At 40.1% G+C, this 26463-nt stretch overlaps 2 protein-coding genes across 3 annotated transcripts in view; both read right to left on the bottom strand.

The window, feature by feature from the left end:
- CHEK1 (checkpoint kinase 1) overlaps positions 1 to 5073 on the bottom strand; it is a 44514-nt gene extending 39441 nt beyond the window's left edge. Inside the window, exons 1-5 of the mRNA XM_036123335.2 lie at positions 4765 to 5073; positions 3949 to 4033; positions 2916 to 3139; positions 1752 to 1816; positions 1588 to 1657 (exon numbers count right to left, since the gene is read on the bottom strand). Coding sequence (XP_035979228.1) covers positions 1588 to 1657; positions 1752 to 1816; positions 2916 to 3139; positions 3949 to 4013 — 424 coding nt within the window. The 5' untranslated portion in view covers positions 4014 to 4033; positions 4765 to 5073. The remainder of the gene's footprint in view (positions 1 to 1587; positions 1658 to 1751; positions 1817 to 2915; positions 3140 to 3948; positions 4034 to 4764) is intronic.
- Positions 5074 to 9655: 4582 nt separating this feature from the next.
- Positions 9656 to 26463, bottom strand: part of STT3A (STT3 oligosaccharyltransferase complex catalytic subunit A) — a 30279-nt gene continuing 13471 nt past the window's right edge. For both annotated transcript variants that reach the window (XM_036123333.2, XM_078058797.1), the window contains 9 exons: positions 25706 to 25861; positions 24286 to 24377; positions 23260 to 23415; positions 22841 to 23029; positions 21713 to 21829; positions 21491 to 21593; positions 11760 to 11948; positions 10824 to 10939; positions 9656 to 10221 (listed from right to left, as the gene is read on the bottom strand). In XM_036123333.2, coding sequence (XP_035979226.1) covers positions 10183 to 10221; positions 10824 to 10939; positions 11760 to 11948; positions 21491 to 21593; positions 21713 to 21829; positions 22841 to 23029; positions 23260 to 23415; positions 24286 to 24377; positions 25706 to 25861 — 1157 coding nt within the window. In that variant the 3' untranslated portion in view covers positions 9656 to 10182. The remainder of the gene's footprint in view (positions 10222 to 10823; positions 10940 to 11759; positions 11949 to 21490; positions 21594 to 21712; positions 21830 to 22840; positions 23030 to 23259; positions 23416 to 24285; positions 24378 to 25705; positions 25862 to 26463) is intronic.

The following is a 26463-nucleotide window of genomic DNA, read 5'->3' on the forward strand; positions in this document are numbered from 1 at the left end:
CAGTTAGGAAATGGGCAGAAGATATGAATAGACATTTTTCCAAAGACATACAGATGGCTAACAGACACACAAAAAGTGCTCAACATCAGTCATCATCAGGGAAATGAAAATCAAAACTACAATGAGGTATCACCTCACACCGGTCAACAACACAGGAAACAACAGATACTGGTGAGGATGCAGAGAAAGGGGAATCCCCCTGTACTGTTGGTGGGAATGCAAACTGGTTGCAGCCACTCTGGAAAACAATATGAAGGTTCCTCAAAAAGTTAAAAATAGAACTGCCCTGGGGTTCCTGGGTGGTGCAGATGGTTAAGCCTCCCACTCTTGATTTCCACTCAGGTCATGATCTCAGGGTCCTGAGATCAAGCCCCAAGTCGGACTCTGCGCTCAGCATGGAGTCGGCTTGCCCCTCTCCCAACCCCCCCCCCACACACTCTCACTCGCTCGCTCTCTCTCAAATAAATAAATAGATAAAATCTTAAAACAGAAAAACAGAACTACCCTACGACCCAGCAACTGCACTACTAGGTATTTACCCAAAGGATACAAAAACACTGATTTGAAAGGACACATACACCCTGTTGTTGATAGCAGCATTATTAACAATAGCCAGATTATGGAAAGAGCCCAGGTGTCCACCGGCTGATGGATAAATAAGTTGCGGTATATAATGGAATATTATTCAGCCATAAAAAAGAATGAAATCTTGCCATTTGCAATGAGGTGGATAGAGCTAGAGAGTATTATGCAAAGAGAAATAAGTCAGTCAGACAAATGCCATATGATTTCACTCATATGTGGAATTTAAGAAACGAAACAGATGAACATGAAGGCGGGGAGAGGCAAACCATAAAAGAGACTCTTAACTATAGAGAATAAACAGGGTTGCTGGAGGGGAGGTGGGCAGGGGGATGGGTTAAATGGATGATGGGTATTAGGGAGGGCACTTGTGATGAGCACTGGGTGTCATACGTAAGTGATGAATCACTAAATTCTACTCCTGAAACTAATATTACACTATATGTTAACTAACTGGAATTTAAATAAAAACTTGAAACAAACTAACTACCTACCTAATTAAATAAAACAAGATAAGGCTAAAGTCCAGGGTATTCCAACAGAAACTTTAATTCACTGAAAAGTCGTTTAAGACTATTCATACAGCTATTCATTTAGTGAGCATCTAGGTTAGATTTCTCTATCTCATCCACAACTATATCAGGAAGGACTTGTGAAGTCTAAATATATGGAGTCTCTCAAACTTCCTAGACTTTTCAGATTTTCTGCCCTAAAATTTCAATAATGCAAAAGCTCTGAACCTGCCTTGTATGGATTAAAATAATTTAGGCAGCGACGTCTGGGTGGCTCAGTCAGTTAAGCAGCTGCCTTTGGCTCAGGTCATGATCCCAGGGTCCTGGGATGGAGTCCTGCATTGGGCTCCTTGCTCAGCAGGGAGCCTGCTTCTCCCTCTGCCTGCTGCTCCCCCTGCTTGTTTTCTCTCTCTCTAGCTAAGAAATAAAATCTTTAAAAAAATTAAAATAAAATAAAATAATTTAGGCAGTAGTGACAAAAAGCTGAACTTACCCCTTTCATCCAATAGGAGATTTTCTGGCTTAATATCCCTATGAGTTATCCCAATACCATGCAGATAAACCTAAAAAAGAAACAGAACGAAACATACCAAAATTTGGTAACTTACTTCATTCATAATAATTTTAAGCAAAAGGAAAAGAGACAACTGTACCTACCACCCCTGCCATGAGTTGATGGAAAAACCTCTGAGCATCTTGTTCAGGCATGCCTATGTCTGGCTCTGTAAGAATTAATAATGAAAGTTAGTTTGCCAGGTAAACATAATAAGGTATCAACCACAGTCTCCTAATTCAAAGGTTAGACTTTTGTGATGGTACTCTGGCAAACAGAATCTTATGGTAACAATTAAGACTCTGGTGTCCACTAACTCGTACAATATTTAATAACTCACATTTCCCCATCTGTTATGTGGCAAAAATAAATTAACATCACAGGAAAGTTACAGAGAGAAACAACAAACTACTATCAAAATCAAGAATGGAAGCCATACCTTGAAAACTTCTGCTTATCATACACTAACCATCATTCATTTGGTATCTTTCAAATTCTCCCCTAATTTCTTCCAAATGCTGACAATATTTTCCCCACCCCTGAAATGTAATTGCCAAAGTGTAAGCCTGGGCAAATATAAACGAATTTCACTAAATATTTAAATTTTGATCTCCCTCTTTACCTCTTCGTTTCTTTTACACTGAACTCTTTCCTGAGATACATACTGGAGATTCTAAAATCAGTTTTTAAATATGAACACAACAGCTTTAAATAATAAATTTAGATCCACATAATATTATTCTTATGTACTTCTCAGTGTCCTGCAATACCAAGCCTTTGAATCTACATAGAACACTGAAGTAGCAAGTACAGAATTTACTAAATACAGGCAAAGCAATTCTAGAAAATTCTCAAGTTAATTTCACCTAAATAAATAAAGAAAAAATATAACATGCTATTATTTTGGCTCTGTAAATGTATGTAATGATTTCATGTAACTGGAATGTCTATAAAGAAAAATCACTGTATAGTGAGTATACATTGCACTAATGATACTTCACCATAAGATTAGTTTATCATCCTTAAACTCTACAAAACAGCAATCCTAACCAAAATCACATACACAATTTGGGGAAAAGGTTTTCCTTGATGATTCCATATATGCTTTAATGTGTTAACATAACTTGTAAAAACAAGAAAACTTACTCCAATTTCACTGTTGTATAAGCAGTTCTGAATGGACAATGACCAAATAGCAGACCCAAGATTAAAAAATAAATTTAGAAACTTATTTAGTAGAATAGTTATCTTAAAGCTTATTTCCATACCAATTCTGTCAAAAAGTTCTCCTCCACTACAGTACTCCAGAAATAGATACTGGATATTGCCTTCTCTCCTGTGACCATAGAATTTCACTACATTCTCATGATTTAACATTTTATTGATACAGATCTCTTTCTTAATATTTTCTGGACAGTCTATGGCACGCTTCATGTCTACAATCTTGACTGCAACTGCTTCTTCAGTTCTTCTATTCACAGCAAGTTGAACCCTAAAAAGGAAAAGGAAGACAACTGAATTCTATTTCTTTGAAAACTTCAAAAGATTAAATATGACTCAACCAACAATTTTACCTTCATTACTTTCTCTACCCAGCAGAAACCAAGGAAATAGTTTCTGCCATGTTCTCAGCAGATACTACTCCTTTCTGAAATGTGAAGTATGATGAATAATGCTCTAAAGAAGTCATTATGTGGTACATCCAAAGGTTATTTAATAAATACTTGACAAAATAAGCTAAAATGGAGTAACAGTAATTCCATGCCACATCACATATACACATGCTCTATTCATTTAATTTTAGTAACACTACCTAAGATTTATTAACCTCATACTACATATGTCTGTGGTAACTGTTCTAAGGGGTAGGTACTATTATTGTCACCTTAGAGCTGAGGAAACAGAGGCACACATGAAGAAGTTTGCCTAAGAACACAAACCAGTGTGATAAGTGAAGATCTGAAACCAGGCAGTCTGACTCAGAGTCCGTTCATTTGCTCATTTAACCACTATGCTTAAACCCCAGGAAGGAATATGTGGGAGGAGAAATTGACTTCACAGGTTTCTTCCAGCTCTTTACAGAGAAAATGTTTTTTTAAAAAAAAGGGGGGGGGAGGGGATTAATCCTTACAAAAGTGCGGCTCTAGTTCCCAAAAATCTTAAGACTTCAAACGCAAAGATCTGTTCTCTAAGATGCCACTGTATTAGAATAAACAATTCCAAAACAACAAATATGTACTCAAGACAACAGATAGAAAACTAAAGCAAGTGTGAAGGCAGGGTAAAGGGACTCGAACTCACTCTCCATAGGCACCTTCTCCCAGGGTTTGCACCAAGTCCCAGTCTTCCACAAAGGGCACTGCCATGACTCCACGATGGACCACGGCTATAAAAGGCAGGAACCCAGAAAAGATGGGGGTGAGGATAAGCTTCAACCATCTGCCATGATCCCTCAATATAACTAACAGTTTGGTTTCCCCTTACACCTCACCCGTATTTTATCCAAGGCTTTAAACCACAAGCAAGTATTCTAAATTCTGGCATTCTGTGGTGTAAATCACCATCCCCATTCCTACGCAGAACGAAGCAGAAACTGCCTTCCTCAGGCCTCTGAGAAAAGGCAGCAGCTCTGCTGAGGAGCTGGGGGCACAAATGCTTTGAGGGGAATGACTGGGGACGGGCAGGGGGTGAGACCGGCGAGGGGCTGCGAGTTAGCGGAGAAGAACAGAGTTTAACTAGGACGCCTGCAGCCCCTCCTCTCCCTTGCTCAGCTCCAATACCCACCCCACGTCCTCCCAAAGGCCGGGAGGAGCCTGGGGCGGGGCCAAACTGCCCCAAGAAGCGGAAGGAAGGGTTGGCAGGCACTCTAGACGGCCGGCGCCCAAACCTCTGGGGTCCTCAGCCGGCAAAGGGGTAGTCTCTCCAATCCCCCCACAACGGGGTCACCCGGTCCCACACTCCTCCACCCTCCGAAACCGCCCCCCCCTCAGCGGGAGTCTCCCCGATTCCCTTCGCTCGTCACCGATAACTTTCTCTCGCTATGCCCCTCCCAACTAATGTAGACCCCGAACACCTTCTACAGGCTCCTTTCTCACCCTACCGGCCGCCCCTCCTCACCAGGCTGTCCTTTGCCCGCCACCACAGGAATCCAAATGCAGCGCTTTTCCCGCCAAAACTCTGCCGGCGTCACGCTGTCGCAAACCCGCGCACCCTTGCCGTAAAGCAGGAGAGCGCGCGTCCCTTCGTCCCGCCGCTTTAAAGGATGGCCACAATGCGCTGCCGGCGCCGAGAGTTTGCCCCCGGTGCGTTAGCCGGCCAGGCCCGGGTTAGTTTGGAGTGGAGGGGAGATCCAGGCTGGAGAGGTTTAAGAACTTTCGAGCGCATCAGCGCGAAGGATCTCTGGGCCAAGCGCGAGCCAGTATCCGGCGCGTGGCCCGCAGCCTGGCGGCCCTCGCGCTGCTGGGCGGAGCCGAAGCCCCCTCCGACGCCGGCACACACTATGTGGGCTGCGGGGTCCTCGTGTGTCCTCCCCGCCGCTCTGGACCTGCACACCCCCCTGCCCGGCCCTCTGAGCCCCTTGCCCAGCGGCCTGGCAGCATTGTGCGAATCGTACTCAGAAATGCTGCTTCTGAAACTTTAAAATGCGGTACAGCTCAGGGCCGAAAAGCTAGGAGCAGCTGTTGGCGAACCGATCCTGTGAAAAATGAAAGAACTTTGTGGCGGGAGCGAGAAGCACCCAAAAAAGACTGGCAAGACTGGCTGTGCTGCAGCGTGGGTGGAAGGCATCCAGCTGAAGCAAGCTAGTTTTTTGTAGTATGAGAGCGTGTCAAGATAACCAGTTTTGCCCTGTCTTGTGTCCAGGCTCCAAAACCATACCTTATCCCAACCTTTTTGAGGGAACAGCACCTCCATAGCCGAGTCCTACCCGCTTTTTCATTCTTAGTATGTAAGAAACAGGTGGAGGCAAAGGACTGTTTTGCCTCATTTTACGATGCAGATTTTAAACGCAGAGTAACCAGTTTAAATGGGAAAGAAAATTCTGGGGAAAGGGACTTGCTTGAGAACAAAATAACGTGGAAAAACTATAGGTATTCCCCCTTTGACAATGAACTAGACTGGGAACTCAAGGTGCAGTCAAGATCATCTCCATTAAATTCTCCAGTTCTTAAAATTGGGCCACATATCTTGAGTATAAAGCTCTTGATTGTGATACTAGTAAGAGAGTAAAATGAGTGTACATATTATCAAAAAAGCACACATTTGTTTTAAAGCAAAGTCGGGGACCAAAAAAAAAAGGCCAGAGCACTTCAGAGTGCTTACTGGAGAAGTTTTTAACCATGATGTCAGCACTAGGCTTCATGTAATAAATTAAGTTTTCCAGGTCATTTACTCCGTTTTCTCTCATTTTCACACTGTGCTGCAAGAATATGAAGAAAGGAAGAGGAGGGCCTGCACAGTTCCTGTGTCTGAGTGGAATGAAGGTATCTTAGCCTGAATAAAGAATAAGGTATACAGATTTCAGGCAGAACACCAGTTAAAGATGGCATGTGAGAGAATCAGTGCACACAAAAGCCTCTCTTCCCTTCTCAAACCTTACTAGAATAGTAAATATTAAAATAACGATTTAATAATAAAAAATAGTAAATTTGTAAAAGGCAATAGCCCACAAGAATGGAATATGAAAAACAAAATTTTGGAAATTGAAAAATTTCAGATAAATGATAACTTAAATGATGAATCTTAAAGCCATCAATAGGAAAGGAAAGCAACTTGGTTTATATCACAGAACTCCCAAAAGGCTCAAGTTTGATTAGTGACTCAGGTAACTGAATGTGGAGATGAAGGTGGGGCTAAAAAGAGGATAGGTTGAAAGACTGTGTAAGAAGCCTAAAGAACCTTGGAACGCCTCTCTCCTTTGTGTACCCAATGAACTGCTCCTCCCCAAAGCTGGTACAAGACTTCAGAGGGTAAACCCAATCCTAACTGGAGAGTATCAGGCACAGTTAAAGGCTTGGTAACCTTACTGAAAACAAAGGTATTAAGTTTATGTACTGAAGGCTGAAGCTTGAAGCCTTCTTGCCCCACCTTACTCCCAGAAATCTGCCAGCTGGCCTTGTATCCCTAAGAGGATATACAAGCCTTCTTGAGGGAATCTTACCTATATAAAAGACCTAAAAATACTAATATCAGGAATTTCCTATGTAAACAATTATATAACAACAGAAATATGTTCCTATGTAACAATATGATAGCTCAGCCAGATCACAGGAGAGAGGCCCACGTTTAGTGAGCCCAACCCCAAACAGATCTTCCAATCCACTTTTTGGGCCCCACTCTCTAAGAAGAGCAGACAACCAAGAATTTGAAAAGGTCTTTAATACGAAAAATATTAAAGGAACATTTTTAAAAAGCTTTTGGACATTAAAAAAAAATAATAATAATGACAGCAGAAAAAAAGGAAACCAGGTTAGAAAAAAAAAGTTTAGGAAATGTCCCAGAAGGAAGGATAAAGGTGGAAAACAGAAAAGTAAATATAGACTATCAGGAGACTAACCCAGTAAGTCCAACATCCAAGTAACTTCATTTTCAGAAAGAGAAGCTGTGGGAATACACAATTAAGAAAAGAAAATTTTCCAGAACTGAAGAACTTGATTTTCCATACTTAAAAGTTTAAAGTACCCAGCACAATGGATGACCCATTTCCAAGTGCATTTTGGTAAAATCTCAAAACATTACATAGATAGAGAGGATCTTAATAGGTCTGGGGTGGGAGTTAGAGGAATGGACACATACAAAAAAATTAAGAATCAGAATAGCACTGCAGAGGCACCTGGGTGGCTCAGTCAAGAGTCTGCCTTCAGCTCAGGTCATGATCCAGGCTCCCTGCTTACTGGGGAGCCTGCTTCTCCCTCTCCTTCTGTCCCCTGGCTTGTGCTATCTCAAATAAATAAATAAAATTAAAAAAAAAAATAATAGCACTGCACTTCTCAACAACATTTAGAAGACACAAAACAATGGGCCAATACCTTCAAAATAATTCTAAGGAAAAGTTATCCCCAACCTGGAACTCTGTATGTAGCTAACCAATCATCTGAGTGTGACAAGGGACATGCAAGATCTCAAGAAATTTATCTCCCACCTGTTTTTTCTCAGGAAGGTAGGTAGAGGTGATAAGAAGGAAGTTAGGAGATTAACACAATATGCCAGTGAAAGGATACACCAACCCAACAGGTTGGGTAGCAAATCTAGAATGTAAACCAGTCCAAACTAGAACATATCAAAACAGAAGACCTCTCTAAGAATGAATACCTAACAAGTCCAAACATATTGAAAGGATGCTGTTACAAATGAAGGAGAGTTTGGGGAAAAATGAGCATCAGGTACAAAATACAAATGAAAAACAAAACAAAACAAAACAAAACCCTCCCCCAAAAAGCTATGTCAGAAAAAAAAAAAGAGTAACCACATGGCCTAGTTGTAGAAAACCATAAGGTAAGAAATACTGATCTAATCTAAATCGTAACTATGATAGAACCGTAAGATGGTAAGAATATGTGTGTCCATGGGAATCACAGACTGGTGAAAGAGCTACACCCTCAGTTTCCACACCACCAAGTCACCAGATGATACCTAAAATTAAAAAACCAACACATAGCAAAATAAAGCAAATTATTTAATGATATGGAGGTAAGTAATATGAGAATCAGCAGAGTTGAAAGTGGTTGTCTCTGGGGGGTGGAAAAGTGTTGTTGCTTTTTTAGAGCGATGTGATTTTTCTTACACTAAATGCACTAGGACAATGAAAGTGAAAAGTAAATTTTTAAAAAAGATATCTTCATGTAGCCTAGAAGGTAACAAAATTAAAATCATTAAGACTAACAACTATAGTGATTATCCCATATATGCTTCTGAGGAAGATCACTAACAATCTTAACCTGGTATTGCTCATATTGGTTAAAAAAAACAAGCTCAGAATAACCTCTTCCACTAGGGAGAAACTCTGTATATAAATCAAGTAATGTATTTCCATATAGTAAATTAAATCTTACACCAATCTAAATCTCACCCACAGGTCAAGCACTTAGTATATAAATTGGTTTGGAAGGTTACGTTTCCTGGGTACACAAGAATACCTGAGCATACCCTTTAGGGGCACCATTATGACTTATCTAAAAGTCATGTAATTGCTCCTGTTTCTTAAACAGGTAACACTAAACAGTTATCTTGTATGTTTAATGACTTAGGGTTTACATACATCACTGATATATGTCTTATGTTGTAAAATACATAGTGTCCTGCTGTACTGAATATAAGGCTATTTGTCCTGACATTGAATATTGATGCAACTACTGTGCTTTGAGTTAAAATTTTTTTAAGTTTCTCTTCCCCCTTACTGCAGTCAGGCTAGCACTGTCTCCGGGTACTTGCTGATAGCAATTCCGCCCCCCTTCTAATTTGTAGCTTATTTGGCAAGGGCTTCAAAACCAGGTCACTGAGTTTATTAGTGGTATATAATAACAACATGGGCCACATATCTAGCTGAGACTGAGAAAGAAGCTCACCCTTAAATAATCACAAGAGTTTTAGCATATAAGCTAAAGGAAATGAGCAAAGAGATGTTTACTGTATCATGGATAAGTGAGTACTGACTGAAAAGCTGGATTTCAAATAGAAATGTATGATTATATTTCAGCTGATTCGAAAACACCTGACCATCAAATTCTATAAATAATATTGGAGGAGTTTCATCTTCTCCATTGAGAACAGTTTCACTGTCTGCCTTGAGTCTTCAAAACTTCAAGTGATTGAGTCTCACTTGATTTACTCTTGCTGAAAAAACAAAACAAAAACAAAAAACCTAGCTAGTCCCAAAGAATACTGGTGACATCAGGTGTGGCTAGTCCCCTTCTGTCCCTCATAGAAACAAAGAGCCTCTAATGACAAGAGATACTGAAACAGAGACATGATGGCAAACAGCGGACTTCCCTGCCCAGAAACAGCACTCCTCTAGATCCACAAACATTTATTCATTTAATAAAAGCTTACTGAGCACCCACTATATGCAAGGCGTTGTGTTAGGTGCTGCAATTTTTGAAATGACGAAACTGTTTGTACAAGTGGGATGTGAGCTAGTCCTTGACAGTGTTCCTGATTTGAGAGAGACAGAATGCCCCCACATGGCTCATTTAGGGAGCTAAAAGCATGGATGAGGTTTACTTTCTGTCCTTCTATCAGCCCAGCACAAATTTTTGCCTTTCTCAAATCAGTCATAAGTCAAAACAAATAAGGCACATTTGAAAAAAAAAAGGTCCCCCCTTTAATTGACCAAAGTAAAGCCATGACATTTCATTTGGTAACCTGCTCAGAATTATAAAAAATCATTCCATTTGGCCCAGCCCATACTGCCCAGGGCAAAACTTCCAGACAATACTAATCCCATCGTGCTCTGTTCTTATAAACTGCATATTTAAAAAACGTCTTCAGCGTCCTAAATGTGACGCTCAGTGCGAAGCATATCAGAGGTGGACGTAACATTTATGTCCGTGACAAGCCTCGATTATCCAGGTCCTTTACCTGCAACATAAAGATGTCATTTTAATATTTACAATCAGGTCAAGCTGGAAGAGCTTTACTAAGTTGGGGTCTGCTGCCTGATTTGGCTTTGTGACTAAATGAGCACTGGTTTGAGACTAGCTACTCTCTGCTTAGCCTTTTGGAGTACCTCTGAGGAGCAGTATAAATGATCTACCTGCCAAATATATCAAGGGTTCTCAATCTTTTCTTATGTAAGAGATATAACACACTTCTGTGTGACTCTATGCCATAAATTCTTCAGTGGGAGAGAAGAAAATGTAGCGTACACACGTGCACATACACGTGCACACACGTACACACACACACACATTCTTTTCTTCCCCCTCCAGGCCTGAAAATCACAACAAAATCAAGTACAACCCCAACTGGAAAAATATCACTGTAACCACAACTAAAATGACAGCAGACTAGGGTGTCTACTCTTGAAGAACAATCTAAAATAAAAATAGTAACATTCTGAGTTGTAAGCTACTTCTCTAACGTTAGAAATGTCCCTATATTAGAAATATGTGGCCCATTTTTTAGCACTAGAACCAATCCACAAACATGAGAGTTGCTTTCTCAGTGTAGCATCTACTCACCTTATATATCCTGACTAGCCAATGTTCTGTGGTATATGCTTCCTCCAGGACATCAAGTTCAAAGTCTTTATTCCCAATCTCAGCATTCCGGACACGGTCAAAGCCTGGTGGACGCTCTAGAAGGGACCAAAAAAAAGGAGAAACACTTCTTTCTACAGTGCTGATTTCCTAAGGAAAGAGTAAATCAATCTGGTAAATCATCTACTAACTGGAATGTTACTTCTCAGCCTGAAGTTTGTTTAGAGAGTAGGGCCTATAGAAAAAGACATCAGGTAGTTAGGACAAATCAAGTGTTACCCTGACTCAAGTCCTCTCCAAGCTGATGTTTGACAAAGACCATGGAGGCTACCTCTTCTAAAAGACAGGGGGCTGATCTCCCAGCCCCTCATTCCCGAGGATTGCTACCTAAAGGCCTCTGTGTTACACTAGTAACCCCTCCATGGATCAGAGAAGAACCCATCAGAAATCAGACCTGCATCCACTTCAAGCATTGTCCCTAATGCAATACCAAGAAATTAAAATCAGAAGGAAAGACTTAACCTAATCAGATTATTCTCCAGGCATTTATTTAAAGAAATGAAAAGACCTTTATATCACTGTATCCCCATTTCATTCCTCTCTCCACTGCAATACCTTTTACTGAGAGGCAATAAAATGTAATGGGTAAAATCACAGAATCTAGAGCCAGACTGCCTGAGTTTAACCTAACCCTGCCACTAGTTACGTGACTTTGGGCAGGTAAGTACCTTATTTGTACCTCAAATTCCTCATATATAAAATGGAAATAATATTCGTATCTATGTTTGGGTTGTTGTAAGGATCAAACAAGTTAATAGATGTAAAGCACTTACAGCAGTGCCTGGCATATGAAAAAAACTATAGGTATTAGCATCAATGTTCTTACTGTTATTACTAATGTTATCATGAGTCACTCACTGGCTTCTGTGTAGACCTGTCCAAAGCGGTAGTAACACATCTTGTACATAAGGCAGTTGAGCAGCACTGGAGAACCCTCACGGTCCACACGGAACTCCCCAGTTGGAGTATAATAATCGTGTTCCTTAATATGTTTGCCTGTGTCTGTGCTCCCTCCAATCCGGACCATCCACAGAAACTTGTTGATGTCTACAAAAAAGCAGAAAGAGAACGGCTGTGTCACAAAGGTTGCTAGAGCTAAATCACCTAATGAAAGCTATTATTTATTTCCTTCTTTTTTTTTTAAGTATAGTTGACATACAATATTAAAGTGTACAACACAGTGATGTGACCTTTGAAAAAGTCACTATTACTAAGAATATCCCTCAAAATATTTTTCTAATGAGAAATGGTACTATTTAAGTCTAATTTTTTAAAATAGGAAATACAATGTGGGGGCAAAACTTTTCCCTCAAAATTTACAACTTTTCCTATAGACTTCTGAAAGCCTATGCTGTTGGTCCAGACTTAAGTCACAACAGAAATTATTCCCAGGTATTAGTTGGTCTGAGCTGTCCAATATAGTAGCTGTATATACTAGCCACATGTAGGTACTGAAACTTGAAACGTGGCTAGTTCAGGGGCGCCTGGGTGGGTCAGTCAGTTAAGCATCTGCCTTCAGCCCAGGTCATGATCCTAGAGTCCCGGGATGGAGCCCCATGTGGGGCTCCCTGCTCAGTGGGGAGTCTGTTTCTCCCTCTCCTGCTGCCCACCCCCTGCTTGTGCTCTGTCTCCCTCCCTCCCTCTCAAATAAATAAATAAATAAAATCTTTAAAAAAAAAAAAAAGGTGGCTAATCCAAACTAAGATTTGCTGTTAAGTATAAAGTTCACACTGGATTTCTAAGACTTAGTCCAAAGCCAAAACAAAACAACGTGAGTAAAATATTTTGGTTAAATAATGTTTTGGATATATTCAGTTAAATTATTAAAATTCACTTCTTGTTTCTTTTTACTTATTTTGATGTGACTAATAAAAATTTAAAATAATATATGTGGCTCCCATTGTATTTCTATCAGACAGCACAGACCCAGAAAGTAGCAACTTTATCAGAACTACCATGCTACCTTCTTGACCTACAGCTGTAAAGTTACAAACCTCCAAAACATATCTATGAGAAGTCAACATTTCTATGTCAAACACACTACCAGGGTCCATATATACTGACACCACCAGCAACTCGGGTTCTCTCTCTTAGAATGTCACTCTCTGTATCTCCTCCACGAGTGTTAGGGAAATGGATGGTTAGTATAAAAAGTATTATTGATCTGGGGGCACCTGGTGGCTCAGTTGTTAAGCGTCTGCTTTCAGCTCAGGTCATGATCCCAGGGTCCTGGGATCGAGCCCTGCATCGCCAGGAAGCCTGCTTCTCCCTCTCCCACTCCCCCTGCTTGTGTTCCCTCTCTCACTGTGTCTCTGTCAAATAAATAAATAAAATCTTAAAAAAAAAAAAAAAAAGCATTATGGATCTGTAGGAAAAAAGGTTCCTACTGCACTACAGCAAAGGGTTCCAGGGGATATCTCACTGCTTAAGAACACAGACTCTGGATCTAAACAGCCTGGGTTTGAATTCTAGCATTGCCAATTCTAGGTGGGTGACCCTGAACAAGTTACTTAACCTCTCTTGAGCTTCAGATAGAAAAATGAGAGTATGTACAACAGGGTTATGAGTAAGAGCATGTACAGCACTTCACGTATCATTTGTCACATAGTAAGCATTCCATATATAATACTGCTTTCCTCATGCACTGTAGTGTAGTGTCTGGAGTACTGAGATTGTAGCTTCCTGAACGTTATGTCTGAAGCAAAAACCTGACAGGCTGTAAGAATGGAAAAGTGCACAGCAAAAGAAACAATCAGCAACATGAAAAGGCGATCTATGGAATGGGAGAAAATATCTGCAAACCATGTATTAACATAGGGGATTAATAGCCAACATATATAAGGAACTCATACAACTCAATAACAAAACCCCTAAATAATCTGATTAAAAATGGGAAAAGAACCTTAATAGACATTTTTCCAAAGATATTCAGATGGCCAACACGTACATGGAAACGTGCTCAACATCACTAATCATAACGGAAATACAAATCAAAATCACAGTGAGATATCACCTCATACCTGTTAGAAAAGACAAGAGATAACAAATGCTGCCAAGGATGTGGAAAAACAGGAAACCTTATACACTGTTGGTGGGCATGTAAACTGATACAGCCACTATAGAAAACAGTATGCAGGTTCCTCAAAAAATTAAAAATATAACTACTATATATATTTATCTCACATATGTAACATGGAATACCATCCAGGAAATCCAGCCATTTGCAACAACATGGATGGGCCTTGAGAGCATTATGCTAAGTGAAATAAGTCAAACAGTGAAAGACAAATACTGTAGGATCTCACTTATAAGTGGAATCTTAAAAAAAAAAAAACCAAACTTAGAAACAGAAGCCAGATTCTGTGGTTGCCAGAGGCTGGGGGTGGGGGATTGGGGGCAACTGGGTGAAGGTGGTCAAAGGTGATAAACTTCTAGTTATAAGATTAATAAGTTCTGGGCATATAATATACAACATGATGATTATAGTTAACAATACTGTATTATATATTTGAAGTTGCTAAGAGAGATTTTAAAAATTCTCATCACAAGAAAAAAAAATTTATGTGAGGTGACGAATATTGACTAAACTTATCATTACGTTGTAAACTTTAAGCTTACATAATGTCAAATGTCAGTTATATCTCAAAACTGGGGAGAAAGATAATACAGAAATGAATGGGTATGGCTGCAGTCTAATGGACCCCTGGTCTACTGGATCATCAAAGATATGTATCTCATCTTAAAATCTCCATATAATGGAGTATCTCAGAAAACATTTAAAATCCCTCACTTGGGGGCACCTGGGTGGCTCTGTCAGTTAAGCATCTGACATCAGCTCAGGTCAAGATCCCAGAGTCCTAGGATCAAGCCCCAAGTTGGGATCCCTGCTCAGCAGGGAGCCTGCTTCTCCCTCTCCCCGCTGCTCATGCTCTCTCTCACTATCTCTCTCTCTCAAATAAATAAATAAAATCTTTAGAAAAACAAAATAAAATCCCTTACTTATTTTCTTTCCTATTAAAAATTTCAAAAATTCGGGGCGCCTGGGTGGCTCAGTCGTTAAGCGTCTGCCTTCGGCTCAGGTCATGATCCCAGGGTTCTGGGATCGAGCCCCGCATCGGGCTCCCTGCTCCTCGGGAAGCCTGCTTCTCCCTCTCCCACTCCCCCTGCTTGTGTTCCCTCTTGCGCTGTGTCTCTCTCTGTCAAATAAATAAATAAAATCTTAAAAAAAAAAAAAATTTTCAAAAAAAAAAAAGGGGGGAAGTAAAAAGTAACAGCAACTGCATGAAGGACAGGCCACTGCTCAAAGATTCTGTTGCCTACACAAAAGGGGAAAGTTAAAGGGCAGTGCTGGATCAAACTCGAACAAGAGAGTCTGAACTATCATCAGATCTAAATATTTTATTTTAGATCTGTATAAGCATTTAATAGAAAATGAGTAACATGAAATAAACATGACTTGCAAAAGGGCAAAATCTTGTCCATGACACAACATCTCAAGGAAGTTTAAATTAAGAACATTTAAGAAACATGAGATATGACCATGAAATAATGAAACTTTTAAAAAAAAGCAGTACATGGGGCACCTGGGTGGCTTAGCCGAACCTGCTTCTTCCTCCCCCTCTGCCACTCCCCCTGTTGTGCTCTCTCTCAAATGAATAAATCTTCTAAAAAAATAAATTAAATAAATAAATGCAATACAATTTTTATACCCAAATGCATGTTAATCCCTTTAGAAAATGTTGTTTTTGGAACTGGTACTCACTTAGCATAAAAATGCTCACAAGAGAGGTGCCTGGGTGGCTCAGTCAGTTAAGCATCTAACTTGGCTGGCATGATCTCAGGGTCCTGGGATTGATCCCCTTGTTGGGGGCTCCCTGCTAAGCGGGGAGTCTGCTTGTTCTTCTCCCTCTGCCCCTCCCCCTGCTTGTGCTCTCTCTGTCTCTCTCTCAAATAAATAAAATCTTTTTTTTTTAAGATTTTTATTTATTTGATAGAGAGAGAGAGACAATGAGAGAGGGAACACAAGCAGGGGGAGTGGGAGAGGGAGAAGCAGGCTTCCCACGGAGCAGGAAGCCCGATGAGGGGCTGGATTCCAGGACCCTGGGATCATGACCTGAGCTAAAGGCAGACCCTTAACAACTGAGCCACTCAGGTGCCCAATAAATAAAATCTTTTTTAAAAAATGCTCAAAACATTTTAGAATCATCTTCAGTGCCCAAATTTTGTGTGCATTTTTTTTTTTTAAAGATTTTATTTATTTGACAGAGAGAGACATAGCAAGAGAGGGAACACAAGCAGGGGGAGTGGGAGAGGGAGAAGCAGGCTCCCTGCCAAGCAGGGAGCCCGATGCAGGGCTTTATCCCAGGACCCTGGGATCATGACCTGATCCGAAGGTAGACGCTTAACGACTGAGCCACCCAGGCGCCCAGTATGTGCTTTTTAAAAACCACTTTATTGAAGTATGATTGATATACCAAAAGCTGTACATATTTAACATATACAACTTGATGAGATGTGGTGTTTTATTATTTTTTTTTTTAAAGATTTTATTTATTGGGGTGTCTGGGTGGCTCAGTCGTAAAGCGTCTCCCTTCGGCTCAGGTCGTGATCCCAGAGTCCTGGGATCGAGCACTACATCGGGTTCCCTGCATCACAGGAAGCCTGCTTCTCCCTCTCCCACTCCCCCTGCTAGTGTTCCCTCTCGCTGTGTCTCTCTCTGTCAAATAAATAAATAAAATCTAAAAAAAATCTTTAAAAAAAAGAGTATTTATTTATTTGACAGAGAGAGAGAGAGTGCAAGCAGGGGGAGGGGGAGAGGGAGAAGCAGTCTCCCCACTGAGCAGGCAGCCCGATGTGGGGCTCAATCCCGGGACCCTGGGATCAGGACCTGAGCCAAAGGCAGACACTTAACCGACTGAACCACCCAGGCACCCCATGATGTGGTGGGTTTTTTTTTTTTTAATAGACTCAGGAGAGGCAAGAATAATGACTGAAAATGAGTTAGGGCATGGGGGAAGAGAGGATTAGCCATCAAGGCAATACCAGTAGCTGTTCTGGGGCACATTTGTCCATGTGTCTGTGTGTGTTTGTAAAAGACTGAAAGAGGGAGAGAGAGAGGGAGGCAGGAAGGGAGAAGAAGGGAGGGAGAAGCTACTTTAAAAATGTTAAAAAGTATTCACAGAAGGCACCAGCTGGAATGTTACCATGTTTAAATAGTAACAATAATAGCAACAATCTCTGGATTTGGGGTTCACTCCTTTTCATCATACCTCTTGAGTTTTTCAGAATTCCAACTAATGCAGCCTAATCATTTGACCTTGAGAAATAAATTCAATATGAGAAAATTAAACAATGCTTCTTTCATGATTTTCACATGCATGTTTTCATAAATTTAGATAATGACAGTGTTCTTTTTTCAGTGGTTATCTTATTTTTTTTTTAAAGTCGAGCTTCCATATATAGATCAGAGAAATTGTCAAATCACTACTCTTGCAACAATTCAAAAACATAGCACAATGTCCAAAGAAAGCTTTTCTCTGTTAAGGTGTTCTGAGTCTTTCTTTACATAAACTTAACCTATGCTATCATTCTCACAATTAGGCATCAATTTGACCTAACTAAATCTCTGATTGTCACGTTTTTATAGTCCCACATAACTAAGTGATTATGAAGGAACAGTTTCTCCATCTTCATTAGAACAGTTTCTTCATCTTCAATACATCTGTATTACCACCACATACAGGCACAAATGAAAAAGATTTGTAATACCGAGTGTTAGGCAAGAATGCAGAACAACCAACAACACTGTTGGTAGGAATGTAAATTGGTACTACCACTTTAGAAATCTCTTTGCCAGTACCTATTAAAGCTGAACACATACATTCCTTCTAAATTAGCAATTCCATTATTAACATTATATATATGTTCACCAGAAGACAAGCACAATAATGTTCATAAGAGCATCATTTGTGACAGCCCCAAACTGAACCCATCAACACTAAAACGCACACATTGGAGCACCTGGGTGGCTCAGTTGGTTAAGCATCTGCCTTCAGCTCAGATCGTAATCCCAGGGTCCTGGGATAGAACCCAATATTGGGCTCCCTGCTCAGCCGGGAGTCTGCTTCTCCCTCTGCTTCTACCCACCACCCCCCCCAAGCTTGTGCTCTCTCTCTCAAATAAATAAAATCTTCATAAAAAATAAAAAATAGGGGCACCTGGGTGGCTCAGTCCTTAAGCATCTGCCTTTGGCTTGGGTCATGATCCCAGGGTTCTGGGATCGAGCCCTGCATCGGGCTCCCTGCTCAGTGGGAAGCCTGCTTCTCCCTCTCCCACTCCCCCTGCTTGTGTTCCCTCTCTTGCTGTGTCTCTCTGTCAAATAAATAAAATCTTTAAAATAAAAAATAAAATGCATATATTATGCTATATTCACACAATGGAATACTACACAGGAATAAGAATTAAGAAAATTTTTTTTAAGATCTTATTTATTGGGGCGCCTGGGTGGCTCAGTCGTTAAACGTCTGCCTTTGGCTCAGGTCATGATCCCAGGGTCCTGGGATCGAGCCCCGCGTCCGGCTCCCTGCTCCGCGGGAAGCCTGCTTCTCCCTCTCCCACTCCCCCTGCTTGTGTTCCCTCTCTCGCTGTGTCTCTCTGTCAAATAAATAAATAAAATCTTTAAAAAAAATAAAAAAGATCTTATTTATTTATTAGAGAGAGAGAGAGCAGGGTGAAGGGCAGAGAGAGAAGCAGACTCCCCGCCAAGCAGGGCGTGCAATGCGGACTCAATCCTGGGACTCCAGGATCATGACCTGAGCGGAAGGCCGATGCCTAACCTACTGAGCCACTCAGGTGCCCTGAGAATTAAGAAATTATTATGACCTGCAACATGAATGAATCTTACAAACGCAATACTGACCAAACAAGCCAGAAACAAAGAGGGTACATACTGTACTACTGCATTTATAAAATTCAAAAACAGGCAAAACTACCCAGGTATGTATATATTAATGTCAAAACTTACCAAATTACAGATTTTAAATATATGCAGTGTACAATATGTTAAAATGCTTTAATAAATCTGTTTAAAAAACAAACAAATGGCATTAGAAGCCAAGATAGTGGTCACCCTTAGAAGATCGGGGGGGGGCAGATGCAGGATGTATGAAGAATTATTCTAGGACACTAGTAATGTTCTGTTTCTTGATGGGTGCTAGTTATATGGATATGTTCCCCTTGTGAAAATTGATCACGCTATATACTTACAAATCTGCATTTTTAAAAATGTTCAATGCAAAGTTCACTTTAAAAATGTGTACAATTGAGGGGCGCCTGGGTGGCTCAGTCGTTAAGTGTCTGCCTTCGGCTCAGGTCGTGATCTCAGGGTCCTGGGATCGAGCCCCACATCGGGCTACCTGCTCAGCAGGGAGACTGCTTCTCCCTCTCCCACTCCCCGTTTGTGTTCCCTCTCTAGCTATATCTCTTCTCTGTCAAATAAATAAATAAAATCTTTAAAAAAAAATATTGGGGCACCTGGGTGGCTCAGATGGTTGGGCGTCTGCCTTCGGCTCGGGTCATGATTCCAGGGTCCTGGGATCGAGCCCCACATCAGGCTCCTGGTTCGGCGGAGAGCCTGCTTCTCCCTCTCCCTCTGCCTCTCCCCCTGCTCATGCTCTCTATCTCTGTGACTCAAATGAATAAATAAAATCTTTAAAAAAAAATAAAAAAAATATTTGTACAATTGAAACCTCTTCATCTTAGCACTTTCTTTTAATGTTAAGTTACTTTGTCATGTGTCTCACATGCTACTTTCCTTAATTTCACAGAAAAAAACTACAGTGTAATCCAAATAATGACATTCATTTTTATGCCAGCATTAAACATACTTCTGTGTACCTTTGTGGGCAATAAAAGGTTGACTGACTGAAAGTGGTTACTTAACAGTGGTTAGTGCTAAGATTTTGAGAAATTATCTCTTTCTACCACATATAATGTATATTCATATATATAAAAATACATATACATATATACATATACAAATACTTTTCTGTAGTATTTGGCTATATTGTGACTACTAGAAAAACCTATAAATGATTCTACACAAACAGTGCTGGTACAATTGTGCAAGTTTAAGTCTGTGGACACACGTCCCTACCATCATCATTCTTCCTCTGCTTGTACAAGACACACATGGAAACCAGTCTTCTAACTTTATACTTGGCACTTTATATGTACTGTATATAGAGACATATAATCTAAAATTTAAACATCTCTAAGAAGCAGTCATATATTCAAAGAAAATTAAGATAAAAATATGAGGTAGTTATTAATTGCAGGAAAACAAAAGTTATTTTAGGTGAGAATGTAACCATGGTATACGGGCTGACTCAGCAATGAATGTTTACATAGTCACGATTTTGAAAATACTTTATCTGGATTTAACCAAAAATTAAAAATTGACCCCACTAAGAAGAATCAAGAGCAAAAGGAGGAAGTGGGAAGTGATAAAAAGGACGAAATTTCTTCTCTACAATTGTAAGTTGATATGGCATATCTAAAATGATCAACGAATAGAGGAATATACGTATTTTTAGAAATAAGAACATAAGTACTAAAAGAAACAAATGAAGAAATAATTGCCTTTGGAAACTGATATCATAGGGAGTTTAGGTTTGGGGACTGGGTAGTATCTACCATTTTTTATTATAGACCTTCAAAAGTGGGGCGCCTGGGTGGCTCAGTCGTTAGGCATCTGCCTTCGGCTCAGGTCATGATCCCAGCGTCCTGGGATCGAGCCCCGCGTCAGGCTCCCTGCTCGGTGGGAGGCCTGCTTCTGCCTCTCCCACTCCCCCTGCTTGTGTTCCCTCTCTCGCTGTGTCTCTCTCTGTCAAATAAATAAAATCTTTAAAAAAAAATAAAAAAATAAAAAATAAATAAACCTTCAAAAGTGTTTCACATTTTCAAGTAAAAATAAGGTATTGCTTTAGTTTTTTTAAAGTTTTTTTAAGGCAGAGAACCACATTTTGACAAGTCTTCTAAAAACATGGTTTTGCTATTAATCATAGGGAACATGGTAACATATGCCACACACACACACACACACACACACACACACACACACACACACACACAAATATAAAACATTTTAAACTGGCATATGAATCTATGGCTTAAACCCACTAAAAATGCTAATTCTTAAGTTCATTTCAGATGCCTTATGTTCTTTTTTTTCACATTGTATTTTACTTTGCTATTACTTTTTGTCTGTTTGATTTATATATATACTGTGAAATGAACACCACAATAGGTTCAGCTAAGCTTTATGTTCTTTGTTTACTGGTTGTGGAACTACTCCTAGGTCTTTAGACAATTACAGCATGCCATACCTATATGAGAATTATTTACTTTTACCTCTTACTTGTTGCCAAAAAAAATCAAAACATATAAACCCTAAAGTTGCAAATACTTAGGAACTTTCCCAACCAAGAAAATATGTTGATATTATTTAAAAAAAAAAAAAGACCAGAAGAATAGGAGATTCATCTAGTTTTCTTAGACTCTATGACCTACAGTTAGAATCAAGTACATACCATCAGAAGAATACCCAGTAAGGCCTCCAAAAATGACCAGCACATAGCTTACATCAAGCTCCCTCATTATCTCATAGGCTTTTTCTTCTGTGGACGCCATTGCCTAGAAAAATAAATGCACATTTCTCAGAGCAAAATTCCAAGTCATATGATCCCTCAGAGAGAAATATTCCCCACTAGATCCTGTGTGCCAAACACTCAAATGACCCCCCTTCACTTTACCTGCCCTACTCGAGAAATATGGGTATTATTCCATGTGTTATTGTCCACTAAAATTGTCCGATTCGCCATAGCTGTAATCTGGTAGCCATAATCCCACCATGACATGACCTTCGCATCCTGAAAGAAGAATGGGAAATGAAAACAAGATCGCTGCCTCCAAAATTCAAATACAAGAGAAGAACTGGAAGGGCATCTGATAATCAGTGAGGCACTGCCTAACCAGAAAATACATCTTGGCACTTGGTCCTACATTTATAATATAATCATGGAATCTCAGTGCAAATTATACAATTCAACATTCCAAATCCTTTCATCTCAGATCACCTTATATAAACAAGCATAAAACGATGGTAGGTATAGGGGACTGGGTAATATTTCCAAATAAATAATCTGGTGTCAACAGATAATTTTATTAAATAAATGATCTTTAGCAATACACAAAAAGCAGTTAATATCAAGATGGGGGGGGAATATAAACCACAGAATATAATGGACGAGAACTAAGAAATTCTTAAAGCTTTTATCAAGTGCCTAACTCAGAAGGGCTATTGCTACTGCAAGAAAATCACTTCAGATTCTTAAAAGTTATAAACCAAAATGTTAAAAGTGCTTATCATCAGGTGATCACTTTATGGAAAAAAAAATTTTTTTTTTAAAGATTTTATTTATTTATCTGAGAGAGAGAGAGAGAATAAGAGAGAGAACATGAGAGGGGGGAGGGTCAGAGGCAGAAGCAGACTCCCTGCTGAGCAGGGAGCCCGATGTGGGACTCGATCCTGGGACTCCAGGATCATGACCTGAGCCGAAGGCAGTCGCTTAACCAACTGAGCCACCCAGGCGCCCCTATATCTTTTCTCTTGTTTCTATTTTCTGATTTCTTTTATAATTGGGGTGGTCTATCTCATGATAAAATCACCACGCTGTCAAGAGTGTAGATGATTACCAGTAAGGATACAGAAGAAATCCTGAATTGAATGGAGGCTGACCTGTAGGGCTCATTCAACACCAGGGTTCTATAGTTCCAATTTCTCCAGGCTTTCCACCCACCTAAAAGCTATTGATTCACTATCACAGCGAACGTCTCCCACTTCCCCATACCCCTCAATCCCACCCCTCCCAAATTTTTACCTCTGGAGTATTGTGACGAAGCCAATAGTATGCTTCTCGAAAGTCATCAAAAATGATCCTACTGCCATCCCCACCACGGGCAGACAGCACAATGGAGGGAGAAGAGTAGGCCTCGCTGGTCACCCAGGTTGAATGAAAGGTATAGGTGATAAGAAAGAAAGCCATGACCAGTATCATCCCACTTGCCACCTAAACAAGGAAGAATATAAAGCAAATTAAATTTCACGACTCAGAACAGCTTCTTACACACAATATAGATGAGATGAATCAAAACAAGTCAGGGGCTATACGAGTTCACTCTGACCACTGTGACAACACTCTATTCCCTCACTCAAAAAACAGATACACACACACACAAACACACACACATATACACACAGAGTTTCCCAAGCCTGTTCTTAGCATTGCTTAATTCTCACTTCATTCTTAATAGGGTAAGTGGAATCCTGTTGCTTCTTGCTCTTTTTGTCTGGACGACTTATGTCCAAATTCTTCATGTAAGTGGACAGCACCTGGGAGACTCCAATGCCAGAAAGAATGCACATAACAGGTGCCAACACTAGCATTAAACGGACCTACAAGAGACAGGAAGCAAACAAAAACACAGTCCAATCAGTGTTTTACAAATTACAGATTTCAACCTATTAGTACATCATGACATCAGTTCAGTGGTTTTCAACAAACATGATTTCTCAATAAGAAAAGAATATGAGAAAATACTTGATGTATCTAAAGTAGAAGTATATATTCCTTAAACTATTTTCAGTTATATATGTATATATGTATATGTGTCCCCAAATAACTATATGTTAAAGAATGTATTTAACTATGGGGGGCGCCTGGGTGGCTCAGTCGTTGGGCGTCTGCCTACGGCTCAGGTCATGATCTCAGGGTCCTGGGATCGAGCCCCATGTCAGGCTCCCTGCTGAGCAGGGAGCCTGCTTCTCCCTCTCCCACTCCTCCTGCTTGTGTTCCCTCTCTCACTGTGTCTCTGTCAAATAAATAAATAAAATCTTTAAAAAAAAAAAGAATGTATTTAACTATGGTTTAAGAAACACTGTTTTACTACAATGTATAAAATCTCTCCTCTTTCAACAATCTAACACTTGGCAATCCTCCCAGGGCTTTAAGGAAAAAAATGTCAACTCCTTAAGACATGCAGAAAGAGAGGGGAAGAAACCTGCCCACAGTCACTTTCTCCAACAGAGTATATGTGCCCCTTCCTGATACAAGGTTATGAATCCAAGAAAGCTGGGCCACACAACCAGAATGTATGAGCCCATTACACATCCTTGAGAAGGAGCAGCAACAGTGGGCAGCTTTACAACTCAGCCCCTCAAGTGCTCCGAGGGAAGCATTTGCACAATCATCAGTACATTCTGAATCCTGCCATGGCCCTCAGAGTCAGGAGCAGAACTGATGCTATGACTGAGGGCATTTCTCACCATGACAGCCGAAAAGTACATGCTGGTCACACCATACATGATGATGAAAATCCGGGCATCAGACAGGTTGCTAAAGCAGTAATAGAGACCAACTACAAAAGTAAAAATAAAAAGAAGCAAGCAATTAAAATAAATAATCATAGATACGTGCAAAGATGTTTACTACAGGACTCCTTAAAAGAGCAAAAAGTCAGAAACCACCTAACATCCAACATAAAAGAGGTAGTTTCTATAGTATATTTATATAATAGAATACAATACATCAATTAAAATATTGCTACAAGATAATATGGACCATTTGCCTTCTTTACACATCTCTGTACTTAAAAAAACAAATAATATATTTAAATATCATAACTCTAAAATAATACTAAATAACATAAATTATGATTCTTCATAAAATGAAAAAAATTGGGGAAAAACTATATCATCTCATTTTTATTCAATAAGTAACTGGATGAGGGGGGCCTGGCTGGCTCAGTCAGAAGAGCACATGACACGATCTCGGGGTCATGAGTTTGAGCCCCATCCTGGGTGGGTGTAGAGATTACTAAAAAAAATTTTTAATTAAAAAAAAAATAACTAAGGGGCGCATGGGTGGCTCAGCTGGTTAAGCATCTGCCTTCAGCTCAGGTCACGATCCCAGGGTCCTGGGATCAAGCCTTGCACTGGGCTCCTTGATCAGTGAAGAGTCTGCTACTCTCTTGGCCCCTCACCTCGCTTGTGCTCGCTCTCTCACTCTCTCTCTCAAATAAAATCTTAAAAAAAAAAACTAAACTAAATAAATGAATAAATAACTAGATGAACATACATCAAAATGATAACAGTAGCAACAGATGCGTGGTGAGAACTCCTGAAATTTTTACTTTTTTTTTAACTTGTCTATATTTTTTACAATAGGCTTTATTTCATAAGAAAAAAAATAGAAGTTATATGATTATTAAAAAAAAAAGAAAAAGGAAGCACCCCACCTCTAGTAAATCCAAAAACATATCTGGATTGGCTAGAAGATAAGTAGCTGTGTCTTTACAATCAGCCATGCCTATTCTCAAACTTCAGTTACTGCCAAGAAATAAATAGGGAGCAATCATGGATGGGGGATGGGAGAGAGGTACTCTGAAAGTACTCAAAAACAAAAACAAAAACCTGAATTCAAATTCGAGTTGAATTCTAACTTATAACACAAATGAACAGAAAACTATGAGGCTCTGAACTTGCCAGCATCTCTAACTGTTCAACTTCTGACTCCTACTCTGCCTCAAATATTAGAAAAATGCTTAGCCATCCTTTGTATGGCATAGGGTAAACAGGCAAAAAACAAAAACAACAACAAAACACAAGATGAGGGTAATTTACTTATTTTGAGTCAAATGGTGATTCTTACAAAAGAAGGCCACCTAAGAACACAAAGCAGACAGACCTGGAAACATGAAGACCAGAAGCTGTAGATCAAAATAGTATGAGGACCAGGTCGTGGGCTGGTGTTCAGACACAGAAGCAATGATGGGGATGTTGTTCTTAGCATAAGAAGGATCCAGCAGTGAGTAGAAACGCCCCGTCCAGGGAGATATTTTTCCTGGCAGCAAAGAAGCAACAAACATTTCACAATCGCTCCTGAAACAAAATAACCTCTGACCCTAACTAATCACAATTTTCCATTTTAATAAGAGTCTGACACAGAGAAGGATTAGGTTTTTGTTAAAATGCCATCAATAGGGGTGCCTGGGTGGCTCAGTCAGTTAAGCGGCTGCCTTCAGCTCAGGTCATGATCCCAGGGTCCTGGGATCAAGCCCCACATCAGGCTCCTTCCTCGGCAGGAAGCCTGCTTCTCCCTCTCCCTCTGCCTGCCGCTCCACCTGCTTGTGCTCTCCCTCTCTCTATCTCTGTCAAATAAATAATCTTTAAAAAATAAATAAATAAAATAAAATGCCATCAATACTTTGAGAATTTCACTCCATCCTTTCTTTCAAACTTGAGAGTACTTTTGTCAGCACAGCTAGCAGAATAAAGTCAGGCTGTACATAAACTCAGAGATGGGAGGCAAAAGTGCTTCGTTCAAAGGGTTTTAGGTCAAATTTGGCCAAACCATGGCCAACTCTATAAACCAGTCAGCTACATCCGCCAGTGCTGCTCCAAAGTAGACAACACACAGAGACTTGGGCAGAACCAGATCAGCCT

Source organism: Halichoerus grypus, chromosome 11, assembly GCF_964656455.1.
Source record: "Halichoerus grypus chromosome 11, mHalGry1.hap1.1, whole genome shotgun sequence".
Lineage (NCBI taxonomy): Eukaryota > Metazoa > Chordata > Mammalia > Carnivora > Phocidae > Halichoerus > Halichoerus grypus.